At 42.1% G+C, this 14,365-nt stretch overlaps 1 protein-coding gene across 1 annotated transcript in view; it reads right to left on the bottom strand.

Annotated features, from left to right (window-relative positions):
- RAB22A (RAB22A, member RAS oncogene family) overlaps positions 1-14,365 on the bottom strand; it is a 51,921-nt gene that overhangs the window by 36,860 nt on the left and 696 nt on the right. The window contains exon 2 of the mRNA XM_029917979.1: positions 13,403-13,482. Coding sequence (XP_029773839.1) covers positions 13,403-13,482 — 80 coding nt within the window. The remainder of the gene's footprint in view (positions 1-13,402; positions 13,483-14,365) is intronic.

Below are 14,365 nucleotides of genomic sequence, written 5' to 3'. Positions count from 1 at the left end.
ACAGGAGACCCCGCAGCCTTGGCCTCGCTCCCTAGTGGATCACCCGGCCTGGGGACGTTGGTGGGCTGGTTGTGAGGACGCACAGCGGCCCGTGGGGAGGCTCCCGCGGCAGAGACCTGAGGAGCTGAGGCCTCCAGCCAACGGCGTGTGAGGGCGCCGTCCGGGAAGTGGGTCCTCCGGCCCCGCCGAGCCTTCCCTTGCCTGCAGCCCCCTGACGTCGCGACTGCGACCCCGCGAGGGCCCCTGAGCGAGGCCCGCTCCCAGCCAGGCCGCTCGGATCTCGGATTCCTGATCCGCAGGAAGCGTGAGGTGATGTGCATTGTTTCCACAGGCTAAGTACTGGGAACGTTTCTTATTTAACAACATATAACCAATGCGATTACCCACCACATTAACAGAAAAAAGGAGAAAACCGTGTTATCATCTAACAGATGCAGAAAAATATGAAGATAAAATTCAAGACCTATTCTTAATAGAAACTCTCAGCAAACTAGAAAGAGAAGGAAACTTTTTCATCTTAATAGTGGACAACCTAGAACTAATATCATACTCAACAGTATAATGTTGAATGTCTTCCCAATAAGATTGGAAAAAGGCAAGGATATTGGCACCACGACTTTTATTCACCATGGTACTGGAAATCCTAGCCAGTGCTGCAAGGTATGGAAAAAAAAATAAAAGGAAAAGATGCAAACTGTCTTTACTCTCAGACAACATAATGATGTATGTAAAATATCCCAAGAAACGAACAAGAGAACTACTGGAATAAATGAATTTAATGGGATGAAAGCACTTAAGGTCAAGATACAAAAATCAACAATATTCCTATAGATGGGTAACACAGTTGTAAATAAAACGAAAAAATACAATTTCATTAACAATAACTTTAAGAATGTTAATATTTAAAAAATTAACAAAATACTTTTAAGACTTTCACACCTGGGGTGCCTGGGTGGCTCCGTTGGTTGAGCAGCCGACTCTTGATTTCGGCTTGGGTCATGGGACTGAGCCCAGCTCTGGGCTCTGTGCTGAGCATGGAGCCTGCTTAAGAGTCTCTCTCTCTCTCTCTCTCTCTCTCTCTCTCTCTCTCTCTCTTCCACGGCCCTTCTCCCCCCTCTTGTGCTCTCTTTCTTGTCTCTCTCTCAAAACAAAAAAAGACTCCCACACCTAAAACCACAAAGGAGACCTTTGTAAAAAGCCATTAAAGGAAACCTAAGTAAATGGAGAGAGATATTGTGTGCATGGACCAGAAGACACAATATTATAATTTTTGATTAAGATGCCAAGGCTATTTGATGGAGAAAAGAAAGTCTTTCAGCCACTGGTGTTGGGACAACTGCATAATGGCACAGGAAAAGAATGAGCCCTACCTCTTCCTCACACAATCCAGAAAAATTAATTTGAGATAGGCCAGAGAACTCAATGTAGAGCTAAAACTATAAAGAGAACATAGAAGAATATTGTGGAGACTTTGGGACAGGCAGAATTTTCTTAGATGAGCATGAATCAAAAAAGACAAAATTGTCTTCTTAGATGAGCATGAATGAAAACAGACAAAATTGATAGCATGGACTTCAGCAAAACTAAAACTCCTCTTTATCGGAAGACCTCATTAGGGAAATTAAACCCTAGGGGCGCCCAGGTGGCTAAGTCAGTTCAGTGTCCGGCCTCAGTTCAGGTCATGACTTTGCAGTCTGTGGGTTTGAGCCCTGTGCCAGGCTCCACGCTATGAGCTAGGAGCCTGGAGCCTGTCTCGGATTCTGTGTCTCCCTCTCTCTCTGCTCCTCCCTCACCCGTGCACTGTCTCTCTCTCAAAAATAAACAAGCATTTAAAAAAATAAAAAATAAACCCTAAATAAAAATGGTCAAAAGGCTTGAATAGAAGTCTTCATAGAAGCTTCATAGAAGACAGACAAGTGACAAAAAAGCACATGCAAAGATAGGTAACATTATCCTTCATCTGGGAAATGCAGATTAAGAGTGCAACAAGATACCATTCTGTATCCACTAGGATCACTAACGTTAAAAAGACAGACAAATACAGGTGAGAATGTACAACAACTAGAATCTACACACGGACAGTGGGAGGGTAAAATGATACAACCTCGCCGGACAACTGTCTGCAAACTTATGAAATCATATATCCACCTACTCTGCGAACTAGAAATTCTAAACCTAGTTACCTAGAGGGAAATGAAAACCACGCGCACAAGAAGTCTGGTAAAAGAATGTTCACAGTAGCTATAGTCACAATAGCCAAAACCTGGAAACGACCTGGATGTCCAAAAGAGATCAGTCCAGACGTCCAGATGTCCAGAAGAGAGAAACTGTGATCTATTCATATGAGAACATTACCCACCAATTAAAAACCAGGGGGTTCTGTAACACGTGCAACACCACAGTGGACTCTCCAGAGCATTGTTTTACGGAGAATGAATGAGACCGCATTTATTTCATTTCTGTGAAATTCACATTATGTATAATATGGCAAATTAATCCACAGTGACTAAGGTCACCACTGAGGCTGCTGACAGGACGAGCCTCACAGAAGGAACTTTCTGAGGTGATGTAAATTTCTGGAGTTTAATTAGCGTGTTGGTTATATGGAGGATACTTTGCCAAAATCAAATCATAAGCTGCTTACAAGAGACTCTCCTTAAATATAAAGATACAGAAATGTTAAGAAACAAAAGAATGAGAATATATGCAGCATGCAATTCCCAATGAAAGGAAATTAGACTTCAAGGCAAAATGCATCTTACAATTTAAAAAGGTACATTTCTGATAGAATGTTTGCATTACTAGAACATATAAAATTCTAAATTTACAGGAGCTGAACGTAGCTGCCGCATGGATAAAATCAAACAGAATGAAAAGGGTAAAACAGGCAAACACGTAACCCTAGTGGGAGATTCTAATCCACTTCTCCCGGTAACTGACGGATTCAGGTAGACCAAAAAACTAGCAAGGATAAAAGAAAGAATAAACAACCTGATTAATGAACTTGACCTAAGTCCATTCATAGAATTCAGCACCTAACAGCTGTACAGTATCCAAACTTTTCAAACACATACAGAATATGTGTTCCCAAAATTGACATATGCTATGTCACATAGTAAACTGTATCATATTTTAAAGAATTTAAATCATAAAACTACATTGTCACCTCAATACAATTATGTCAATAATCATTAACAAAAAGCTAACTAGAAAACTTCCTTATATTTGAAAATTAAGAAACACATCTAAATGACCTAAATCAAGAATGTAATCTTTAAAAACATCTTTTAATGTTTATTTATTTTTGAGAGAGAGCAAGGGAGGGAGGGCAGAGAGAGAGAGGGAGACACAGAATCCGACACTGGCTCCAGGCTGAGCTGTCAGCGCTGAGCCTGATGCGGGACTCGAACCCATGAATCCGGAGATCATGACCTGAGCCTTAGTTGGAGGCTTAACCGACTGAGCCACACAGGCACCCTGAATATAATTTTTTTTTTAATGTTTATTTATTTTTGAGAAAGAGAAAGGGAGCATGCGCACACAAACGGGAGGGGCAAAGAGAGGGAGGGGGGACAGAGGATCCAAAGTGGGTTCCATGCTGACAGCAGAGAGCCTGATGTGGGGCTCAAACCCACGAACTATGAGATCATGACCTGAGCAGAAGTCAGACACTTAGCCAACTGAATCACCCAGGGACCCCTGGGTGTAAATCTTAAAAAAAAATTTTTTTAAATATTTATTTATTTTTGAGAGATACAGAGTGTGAGTGGAGGAGGGGCAGAAAGAGAGAGGGAGACAGAATCCGCAGCAGGCTCCAGGCTCTGAGCTGTCAGAAATTAGACCCTTAACCAACTGAGCCACCTAGGCGCCCCTCCCCCCACCCAAGGATGCAATCTTAACAGAAAGTGCAAAATATTTTGAAATGAATGATAATGAAATTATGATATACAAAAACTTGTGAACATCAGCAAGAACTATGGTTAAGGTTTTAAAATGTAAACACTACAAGTGGGGTGCCTGGGTGGCTCAGTTAGTTGAGTCTCCAACTCTGGATTTTAGCTCTGGTGGTCATCTCACAAACTGTGAGATCGAAGTCCCGCATCTGAATCCCTGCCCTTCCCCCTCTTGCGTGCACACATACCTTCCCTCTCTCAATAACCTAAAAGACATATATATATGGAATCCAAATGAAAAGAATAGGGACTGAAAATCAATGATATAATTAGCTGTCCCAAGAAGCTAGAAAAGAGCAGCACACTGAAAACGACAGAAACAATCGAGACACAAGGAGAAATTAATGAATTACGATCAAGGGCGAAACTAATGTTAGAAATGCAAAAGTGGTATCAGTATAGAATTTGGAAAAAGCACATAACAGAGTCAAAATCCTTAAAAACCCCACAAAACCCCAATATCAAAACCAAAACAAGAATAGAGAATGTGTAAATGAATAATCTTACAACTCTGAAAAGAAACTGGCTCCTTAACAAGGACACCTAGAAGCCCAGATGGCATCACTGATGAATTTTACTAATCACTTAAAAAATAAGAGCAATTTTATAAAAACTCCTCCGTAGAAGTTCCCAACTCATTTTATAACAGAAGCAAAACCCTGACACAAACTTGACATGCGCCTTACAAAAGGGATTATTATATGGCAATCTTCCTTCTAAACATACACAAAAATCCTAAAAAAGAGCAAACTAAAGCCAGGGATATAAATAAAAGAACAATATGTCATGATCTAAGTGGACTTATTCCATGAAAATTTAAGTGTAATTTACCACATTAACAGCATAAAAGAGAATAATTACATGACTGACCCAATAGATGTACAGAAATCTTTCGGTAAACCCCACACTTATTCATGTAAAAAGAAAAACATCCCAGCAAATGATGAAAAGCACACTCTGTAATGTGATATGGGGCATGGACCAACAAAACAAAATAAAACAAAACCCTACAGCAAATATATTTAATGGCATGACAGTGAAATCTTTTCCACTAAGATTAGAATAAGGTAAGGATACCCAGGGCCACATTTCTATTCAATATTGTACTGGGGAGCCTACTCAATTCAATAAAAAAAAGAAATAAGAAGTTTAAGATTAGAAATAAATACATTTCAAAACAGTACCATGTAGTATATTAACAGCATGAAATTGCTTTGGAACATCAAACCCCTTAGAATAAATATAATGAAAAATGTGCAAGTCTACTACACAGAGAAGTAGAGAAAATACTGAAAGAAAATAAAGAAGCTTATCTAATAAATGAAAGAATAATCAATGTTCATATATTAGAAAATTCAATACTATAAAAATGTCATTTCTTTGCAAACCAATCTATAAACTCAGTGGAATGCCAATCAGAAGCAGTGGAGATTAATGTGCTGGTATGTGTGAAAATGGACAAGATGACTTTTTAATGTTTATATGGAAATGTGAGGCCAAGACATTCTTGAAAAATAACACAAAAGACACATCATTGGACATTAAGACTCATTACAAAGACTCAGAAGTTAGAAAACTGTGATATTGGCACAAGGACCCAGAAGAAAGACTGATGGTCTCTTTAAAGGATGCAGATCTTTTCTGACTGAGGCCAAAAGTAAATAAATAAGTAAATAAATAAATGGTAGATTATGAATCTTATAAGAGGCAGGAGTGAAGCCTGAAACATATCACAGTAACAAGCACAAAGGACAAGAGGGAAAATGAAAGTATATTCTTGTAAGGCTCTCACAGCATATGTGAAAATTGTGCATTATTTGAACGTAGACTGAAAAAGAAGTACACTGTAAATCCCAGTGCAACCACCAAAATAATAAAACAAAGAAATAGAGCTAACAAGCCGATAGTGGAGATGAAATGGAGTCGTTAACATGGGCCAAACGGGAAAATACAGCAAGATGGTTGATATAAGCCAAACCATATTGATAGTTATAATAAATAAAAGTTTTTTTCCTTGCAAACTAATAAACATGGTTTATTATTTTTAAATATTTATTTTATTTTTGAGAGAGTGTGCTCGTGCAAATGGGGGAGGGGCAGCGAGGGAAGGAAAAGGAGACACAGAATCTGAAGCGGGCTCTGTGCTGGCTGACAGCACACAGCTGGATGCGAGACTCAAACCCAGGAACGGTGAGATCATGACCTGAGCTGAAGTCAGACGCCTAACCGGTTGAGCCACCCAGGGGCCCCCAAAATGGTTTAATAAATCAGTACTATGTAACATAGCTAGCGTGACTGAGGAACTGAATTTTTAATATTAACTTAAAGTCAAATAGCCACGTGTGGCTTTGGCAACTGTGCTGGCCAGTAAAGGTCTAAACACTTCAATTTAAAAGCAGAGACTGTCAGATTAAGCATAAAAGCAGGACCCATAATCCTGTCTACAAGAAACCTCCTTCAAATACATGATATAAATAGGTTAAATGTAAATGAATAGGAAAAGATACACAAACACTAGTCAACAGAGAGCTGAAGAGCCTGTATTAATATGAGACAGCATAGAATTCAGAATCAGGGCTATTACCAGGGGAAAAGACGTTTCATGATGGCGAGGGGGTCAAGTTATCAAGAAAAATAACAACGTGACACATAAAAACACTCAATAATAAGAGCTTCAAAATACATGAACAAAAATTGATTAAACTGAACCAAAGAGAAATAGACAAAGTCTCAATTAGGGTTGGATTTCAAACGCTTCTCTCATGGCAAAGGCGGGGGGGGGGGGGCGAGAATCAGTAAAGATACAGAAGACACAAACACTGCTATTAAGCAAGCTAACATTTATAGAACATATTCTTTTCTCATACACATGGAACATTCATGAAGACCATATTCGAGACCATAAAACAAATGTCAAATGTAAAACGTTTGAAATAATAGTGAATACATTTTCTGACCAAAATAGATTTGAACTAGAAATCAATAATCAAAAATTTCTGGAAAATCCCCAAATAATTAGAGGTTTGGGAATATTTCTCAACAACCAACAGGTCAAACAAGTCACAAGGGAAATACTCTGAGCTAAATGAAAATGAAAACACAGTGTATCAAAATTCGTGGGATTCACTTAAACCAGTTTTTACAGGGAAATTTATAGTTCTATATGCTCATATAAGGAAAAAAAAGGTCCTAAAAATCAATACTCTAAACTTCCAGGTTATAAAACTTAAAAAAAAAAGAACAAATTAGCCAAAGTAAGCAAATAAGAGGCAGGGGGGGTGGGGGGGAGATAGAAGCAAAAATCAATGAAATAGAAAATAGAGAAATACTATTGAAATAAACTAGTTCTTTGAAAAGATCATTAAGATTAATAAACTGGACAGATCCTACAGATATTAAAAGGATAATAAAATTTTTAAAATGGATTTGATGTCAATAAATTTTAAAAAATAGATACAACAGATAAATTCATTGAAAGACACAAACTACCAAAGCTTACTTGGGAAGAAACGAATACGACTAGATTAAAAAAATATTTAGGGGCACCTGGGTGGCTCAGTCGGTGTCCGACTTCAGTTCAGGTCATGATCTTGCGGTTTGTGGGTTCAAGCCCTGCATTGAGCTCTGTGCTGACAGCTCAGAGCCTAGAACCTGCTTCAGATTCTGTGTCTCCCTCTCTCTCTGCCCCTCCCGCACTCATGCTCTGTCTCTCTCTGTCTCAAAAATAAACATTAAAAAAATTTTAATCCGTCATTAAAGTTTTTAATAATTAAAAAAATGTTTATTTATTTATTTATTTTGAGAGAGAAAGAGCTGAGGGGGAACAGACAGAGGAAGGGAGGGAGGGAGAATCCCTAGTAGGCTCCATGCTGTCAGCACAGAGCCCAATGCCCAATGCCAGGCTCCAACTCACGAACTGTGACATTATGACCTGAAAGCAGACTGAGTTAGACACTTCAATGACTGAATCACCCAGGCGCCCCTGTAGTTAATTTTTTGACAAAGAAAACTTCTTGCTCAGATGGCTTCATCTGTGAATCATGCCAAATCTTTAAGGAAGAAATAACACCAATTCTACATAAACCTTTCCAAAAAAGTAGAAAAGGAGAAAGCATTTCCCAACTTATTTTATGAGGCCCTGATACCAAAACAAGAGAAAGATATAGAAAACTACAGATAATTATCCACCTCACAGAGAGGCACAAATCCTTAGCAAAGTTTTAATAAATTGACCCAATAATGTATTTGGGGGAAGGAGAGAGAGAGAAAGAGAAAGAGAGAGAGAAAGAGAGAGAAAATATGCGTGGGAAGGAGCAGCTGGTAGAGAGACCCATGCAGGGCTCAAACTTGCGTCCCGAACCGTGAGATCATGACCTGAGCCAGAGTCAGATGCCTAACCGGCAGAGCTACCCAGGCACCCCCAAACCCAATAATGTATTAAAAATGCGTAATAACCAAGTGAAATTTTTCCTAGGAACACATTTAATATTTTAGTATAGATTGTTGTTATTCACTATTTTAAGCCTAAAAAAGAAAAGTAATTAAGAACAGTTCAAAACAAAAAACAAAACATAAACGACCTGACAGAATTCAACATAATTCTTAACGAGAAATCTCCCCGATCCAGGGGTAGGTGAGAACATTTTCTAGCTGACCGTGGGCACCTATACAAAACCTAGAGCCTGCTCATCCACTTCACAGTAAAAGATCTCAGGTTTCCTGCTCCATGGTGGGTAATAAGGTAAGGACCTCTGCTCTTGCCACTTCTCAACAAAGTACTGGAAGTCCCAACGAATGTAATAAAGCAAAAAAAAAAAAAAAAAAAAAAAAAAAAAAAAAAAAAAAAAAAAAAAAAAAAAAAAAAAAAAAAAAAAAAAAAAAAGAATAAAAGACACACCGATGGGAAAGGAAGAGGTAAAACAATCTATTACCTAGGACATGACTGTACATCTAAGAAAATCCCAAGGCATCTATTAAAAGGTTCCTGAACTAATTAAATTTAGAAAGTCACAAGATACAAGGCCAAAACATATAAGTCAAGTTTATTCTAGATTTTAGCAACAAGCAATTAAACATTGAATGGAGAGGGTGCCTGGGTGGCTCAGTCGGTTATGTGGCTGACTTCAGCTCGTTATAATCTTGAGGTTCCTGAGCCCAAGCCCTTCAGATCCTCTGTCTCCCTCTCTCTCTGCCCCTCCCCCACTTATGCTCTCACGCTCTCCCTCAAAAATAAACATTAAAAAATCTTTTGAAATTATTGGAATCTAACCCAAAAGCCATGAGCACACTTTACATACTGTATGTTAGCCAATTTGAAAATAAATTACATTAAAAAATAAAAAATAAAATGGAATAATTGAAATTAGGGGCACCTGGGTGGCTCAGTTGGTTAAGCGGCTGATACTTTAGTCCAGCTCAGGTCATGATCTCACAGTCATGAGATTGAGCCTTGCGTTTGGCTCCATGCTGAGCATGGAGTCTGCTTGGGATTCTCTCTCTCTGCCCCTCCCCCTGCTCGTGCTCTCTCTCTCTCTCTCTCTCTCTCTCAAAATAAATAAAAAAACATTAAAAAATTGAAATTAAAAAATCCCATCTGCTAATCATAAAAAAACACAAACTACCTTGGAATAAATTTAACAAAATATGTGCAAAACCTGAACAGTGACAAATAAAAAACTTTGACAGAAATCAGAACCAAATTAGTGCAGAAGTATGCCATGTTTACGGGTAAGACGACGCAACGTTGTTAAGATGTCAATTGTCTCCAAATTACTCAGTAGATTAGCTACATTCCCAATCAAAATTTCCAATGTCCCCGCCCCCCCTTCCCCGGAAATTAGGCATTATGATTCTAAGGTTTAAACAGAAATATAAAGGACTGAGAGGAGTCAAACAGATTTCTAAAAACATGGGTACAACCAGAGGCCATACCCTGCCCGATTTCAGGATTTGTAGATTTCGAGATGTCCACACATCTACAGCACTTGGGACCATGTACTGTGCTGGCACAAGGATCCACAAATGGATCGATGCAACAGAAATAAACCCACACATGCATATTAATTTTTGACAGAGGTGCCAAAATAATTTAATTAAATAAATGCAGAATTCAACATTAAAAATGTTGCTATAATGACTAGATTGATACATGGGAAAAGATGATCCTTGAGTTCCCTCGGACAGTCAACTAAAGCGAGTATAATGAGGTCATAAACTAAAATTGACATTTCTTTTTTACCATTTATTTATTTTTGAGAGACAGAGAGAGACAGATCATGAGCAGGAGACGGACAGAGAGAAAGGGACACACAGAATCGGAAACAGGCTCCAGGCTCTGAGCTAGCTGTCAGCACAGAGCCCTATGTGGGGCTCGAACCCACGAACTATGAGATCATGACCTGAGCCGAAGTCAGACACTCAACCGACTGAGCCACCTAGGCGCCCCAAACTAAAATTTAAAACGCAAAGGTGTAAGAATTCTAAACAAAAGCATAGGAGAAAATCTTTATGATTTTGGATGGGTGGATAAGACACAACAAACATGAACTATAAAACTGATAAATTGGACTTCATCAAAATTAAACATCTTTGCTCTTTAAAAGATACTGTAATCAAAAGTGTAAGAAGAAAGTTTTTGAAGTGTGGAAGGTAACTAGTTGTTGGTGTGGGGGGAAGGGAGCAGCATGGGGGGCCGCGGGAAGGACGCATCAGAGGGGTGGCCGGGTCCTAGAGTTTGGGAGAGGCTCCAACACCACCGACCAGAAGGCATGTTGGGCTGCAGCCCTGGTCTTCCCTCGTTTTCTTCCTCCGGGGTCATGCTCCCTTCCTGTCTTCTCCTCCCCTGCCCCCCCCCCCCCCCCCCCCCCCCCCCCCCCCGGCCTGTTCTGTGCATCAGGTCCTCCCCATCAGGTCTTCTCTCATCCCTCCCACAGCTCAACTCGCCCGCACAGTGTAGTCTCAAGTCAAGTTCTCCAGGCTTCCCCTTAGGGCCAGGTTCATATCTGCAACCCAAGAGTTGGACCTCGTCCCCTCCATCCCTCTTCCTGTCCCAAATCCCTCACTCCTCCCATACTCATGGTCTTCTCTAATGGCCAAGTATGTCATATGGGGCAGGACGAGGGGAGGCATGGGCCCAAAGAGCCATCAGGCCTGGACTTAAATTGGAATTTTCTTTGGAGAACGGGAATTTAGCCATTCTGCCCCTCCCGCCTCCCTCTGCGCATACACCCCCCCCCCATCTTTGGGAAACAAATCAAAACCAGAATGAGGACTGCCATGCACCCTCCACCACAGCTGAAACTGAAGACTGCATAATCCTCTCGTTTCTCGTGTTTAAATGTCGGAGCTTCTACGTGCTTTGCACCTCCACTGTTTCCCTAGGAATCAGCCGTTCCTCTATGTTTGGCCAAGCCCATTACATATCACGCTCAGAGCGCTCCCCTGTTTCTCTTTTGCAGCACAGATAAAGGTCAAATAAATAATTTCCTGCACATTAGTTTTAGAATGTTATCTCTTTCCTCCTTGTAGGGAAGGTCCACCAGGGCAGACACCGAGTCTATCCACATTAGGGGTTGGCAAACTTTTTCTGAGAAGGGCCAAATAGCACGTATTTTCAACCTTCTGAGCTACGGGACCTTAGTCACAACGATTCAACTCTACCAACTGTAGCCAGAGAGCAGCGGAGACAATGTGTGAATGAGTGCAACTGCGATTCGATAAAGTTTTATTTATAAAATCAGGACGTGGGCCAAAGGCCCAGTTTTCTGCTCCCTGGTCAAAATCAACAGCACTCAGTCCAGCATCTGGCATATAGAAGGTACTCCATGAATAAAGGGGGAAAAAACCCTTTGTTTTTAGCAATTCGATGGAAACCAATAGGCAGGGAAGGTGGTTTCCGTGGAATGATGGGGGGGGGTTGGGGGGGTGGAGGCACCAGTGGGTAGAAGAGTGAGCAGCACTTGAGGAAGCAGGAAGTTCTCTTCCAAGGGGTCCCACCACTGGCATGGCAGGCTCGGGAGATGGTACGGGCTTGGAAGAGCAGGTGACTTAGGGACACGTCTGCAGGCCACAACAAGGAGGCAGGATGTGGAAGGAAGAAGGGAGAGGCGGTAAAGGGGAGGCTCCCGAGCTCAGGGGTGAGGGGGGGTGGTCACAAAAGCAGGAAGATACCTGCTGAGGCTGAGAAAAGAGAACCGAGGAGAAGCGGAAGGAAAGGAAGGGAAAATCTCATCTTCCGCTTTCCTGCGAAATGTGAGCCAAGGCCACCTGGTGAGGAGAGCGGGAATCAAGGTGAGGACCCCAGCACCTGCCAGACTGGGGGGGGCTGGCACGTGGGTAAGTGGACGCCCAGGACAGGGCTGCTGGCCTCGCGCCCGCTACCGGAACCCCTCCCGTTCTCTCTCCTCGTCTAGAGAGCACCCTTCACCCAGGCGGTGTCTGGGTGTTCCAGAGCCGCGTTTGCAGCTCTGACCTGGTGGGAAATGTGTCACTCACTGAGTCACCGGCACTACCTTGCTATCACTTCCCGTCACTTCTCTTTCCCTGGCAGGTAGCGACAGGCAGGCCCTAAGGCGGACTGAGGTCACGTTTCAAACATGTGCGCATACCCAGTTGTCTCTTGAAGGATAGAGAAAGGCATTTCAATTTCAGAACGCTCGCGGTGGTTTCGTCTCCGTGCCGTCGGATGTTGTACAATATTTCCGTATGAGGCAGAATCGAATTTTTAAATGGAAGAAACCATTTGACGGGGGGGGGGTGCCATAAAAATAGCATAGCAACTATTTATCAGCCCAACATTGTATTAAAGCCTATAAAACACAACTTTTCACAGGGAAAGCCTTAATATTACAGTATTAAGTTACCCTGAAAGGTGTTCCCACAGTCAAAAACCTATAGCCAGTCCATTTCACTTCCACAAAGAACCAGATGCCAGGAAAAAGCTGCCATTCCAACATTAACTTATTCAGTGTTCCCACTAGCGCAGGAATGCGTGAAAAGGGTTCAGCCAGGTAGCAGCGGGGACGCGGCCAGCAGCGCTGTCCCGGGCGCATCCTCTTACCCGCGGGCCGGTCCTCCCAGGCCGACAGATGCCTCCTCCTTCTCAGGGAAAGAACGAAAACCATCTAAATACCTTTTTGTTGATGTCCCTGAAGGAGTATTATCAGGACCTCTTCTGCTTTATTTCAAAATCTAACTGCTGTTCCTACTTATAGACTGAAATATGTTCTACTAAGTAAAACTTTAACTTGTATTTTTAAATTTTCACTTCACAAATCAAAAGATAACTTTCCTAAGGCACCCCAGTCCTCATGGAACTTTCAAGCCCTTCCAGAGATGACGGAAACCGCCACCTGTGAACGCACCCCCCCCCCCCCCCCGAACACACTTTTTAATTTGGAAGGACTTCCAATACCCGTTTAGATACATATTCAGTAAACTTAATCTCTTACCCTATTGTTGGGTTGATGTTTGGATCAAAGCTGTCTTCCACGAACCGCCACACGATGCTCGATTTCCCTACACCTGTATCCTGGAAGACAAGGCGAACACAAATCAACTTACTTGCTTGCCGACAGCGAAAACCACTTTGTGCCACAAATTCAGGATTTCAGAAAAATCCTCACACGTGCTAATTTTTAGAAGTTAAGGGACACAAAGATTTTCATAAACACTCAGTGGGCGTAATGAGATTTCCAAATGCACCGCAGGAGAGGGGTTTGCAATTTTCAGGAGGCATCAGCACCCTCTGAAACACCCAAAGTTGCCGCTTAGTGTGAAAACTGCCAAACGCTCTTGTTAACGTAAGCCGTGGACTCTTGAATTACTTCTGAGTAATCCCTGATAAATCACAGCCCCACCCTACTTGGGAAGGGGGAACACTCATCATTGGAGTCCCTTTCAGTCTTGAAAGCAGCAAGTCAGGCAAGGGAACATCAACTTCACAAAGTGGGATCCGAAGAGGCAAAGTTGCTCTGACAAGACAGGAAGCTGAAGCTTCCAACTAGTTTTTGGAGTTCTGTGACGTGAACTTTCCCCCCGAGAAAGTAACTCTGAGAGAACTGTCGGGGGCGGGGGAATCCCTCGAGTTCAACAACTCCAAACAAACGCAAAAGGAGACGAACGCTACTTGGAAAACCTGAAGATCTGCTGTTGGTTTTAACTCTGGAAGACTTGGCCAACTTCGAACTTGCACCTTAGCAGGAAACTATTTGGGAGCTGCTCTCAACCTAGATGCGACGGGGAGGCAGGGAAGGCTCTCTACCGTCTGGGGCCGCGAGGAGTCCTAGGGCTCCCGGGAGGAACAGGGAGAGGGTCCCTCCGGCCAGCAGGACCCTCAGGAGCGGGTGGCAAGGTGGGCTAGGATGGCCCGGGGGCCGGAGGGAGGGTCCCGGGGCAAGTCCCGCACGGGCACA

Source organism: Suricata suricatta, chromosome 12, assembly GCF_006229205.1.
Source record: "Suricata suricatta isolate VVHF042 chromosome 12, meerkat_22Aug2017_6uvM2_HiC, whole genome shotgun sequence".
In the NCBI taxonomy this organism is placed as follows: domain Eukaryota; kingdom Metazoa; phylum Chordata; class Mammalia; order Carnivora; family Herpestidae; genus Suricata; species Suricata suricatta.
The sequence above is the reverse complement of the archived record's forward strand: the minus strand, read 5'-3'. Positions and strand labels throughout refer to the sequence as shown.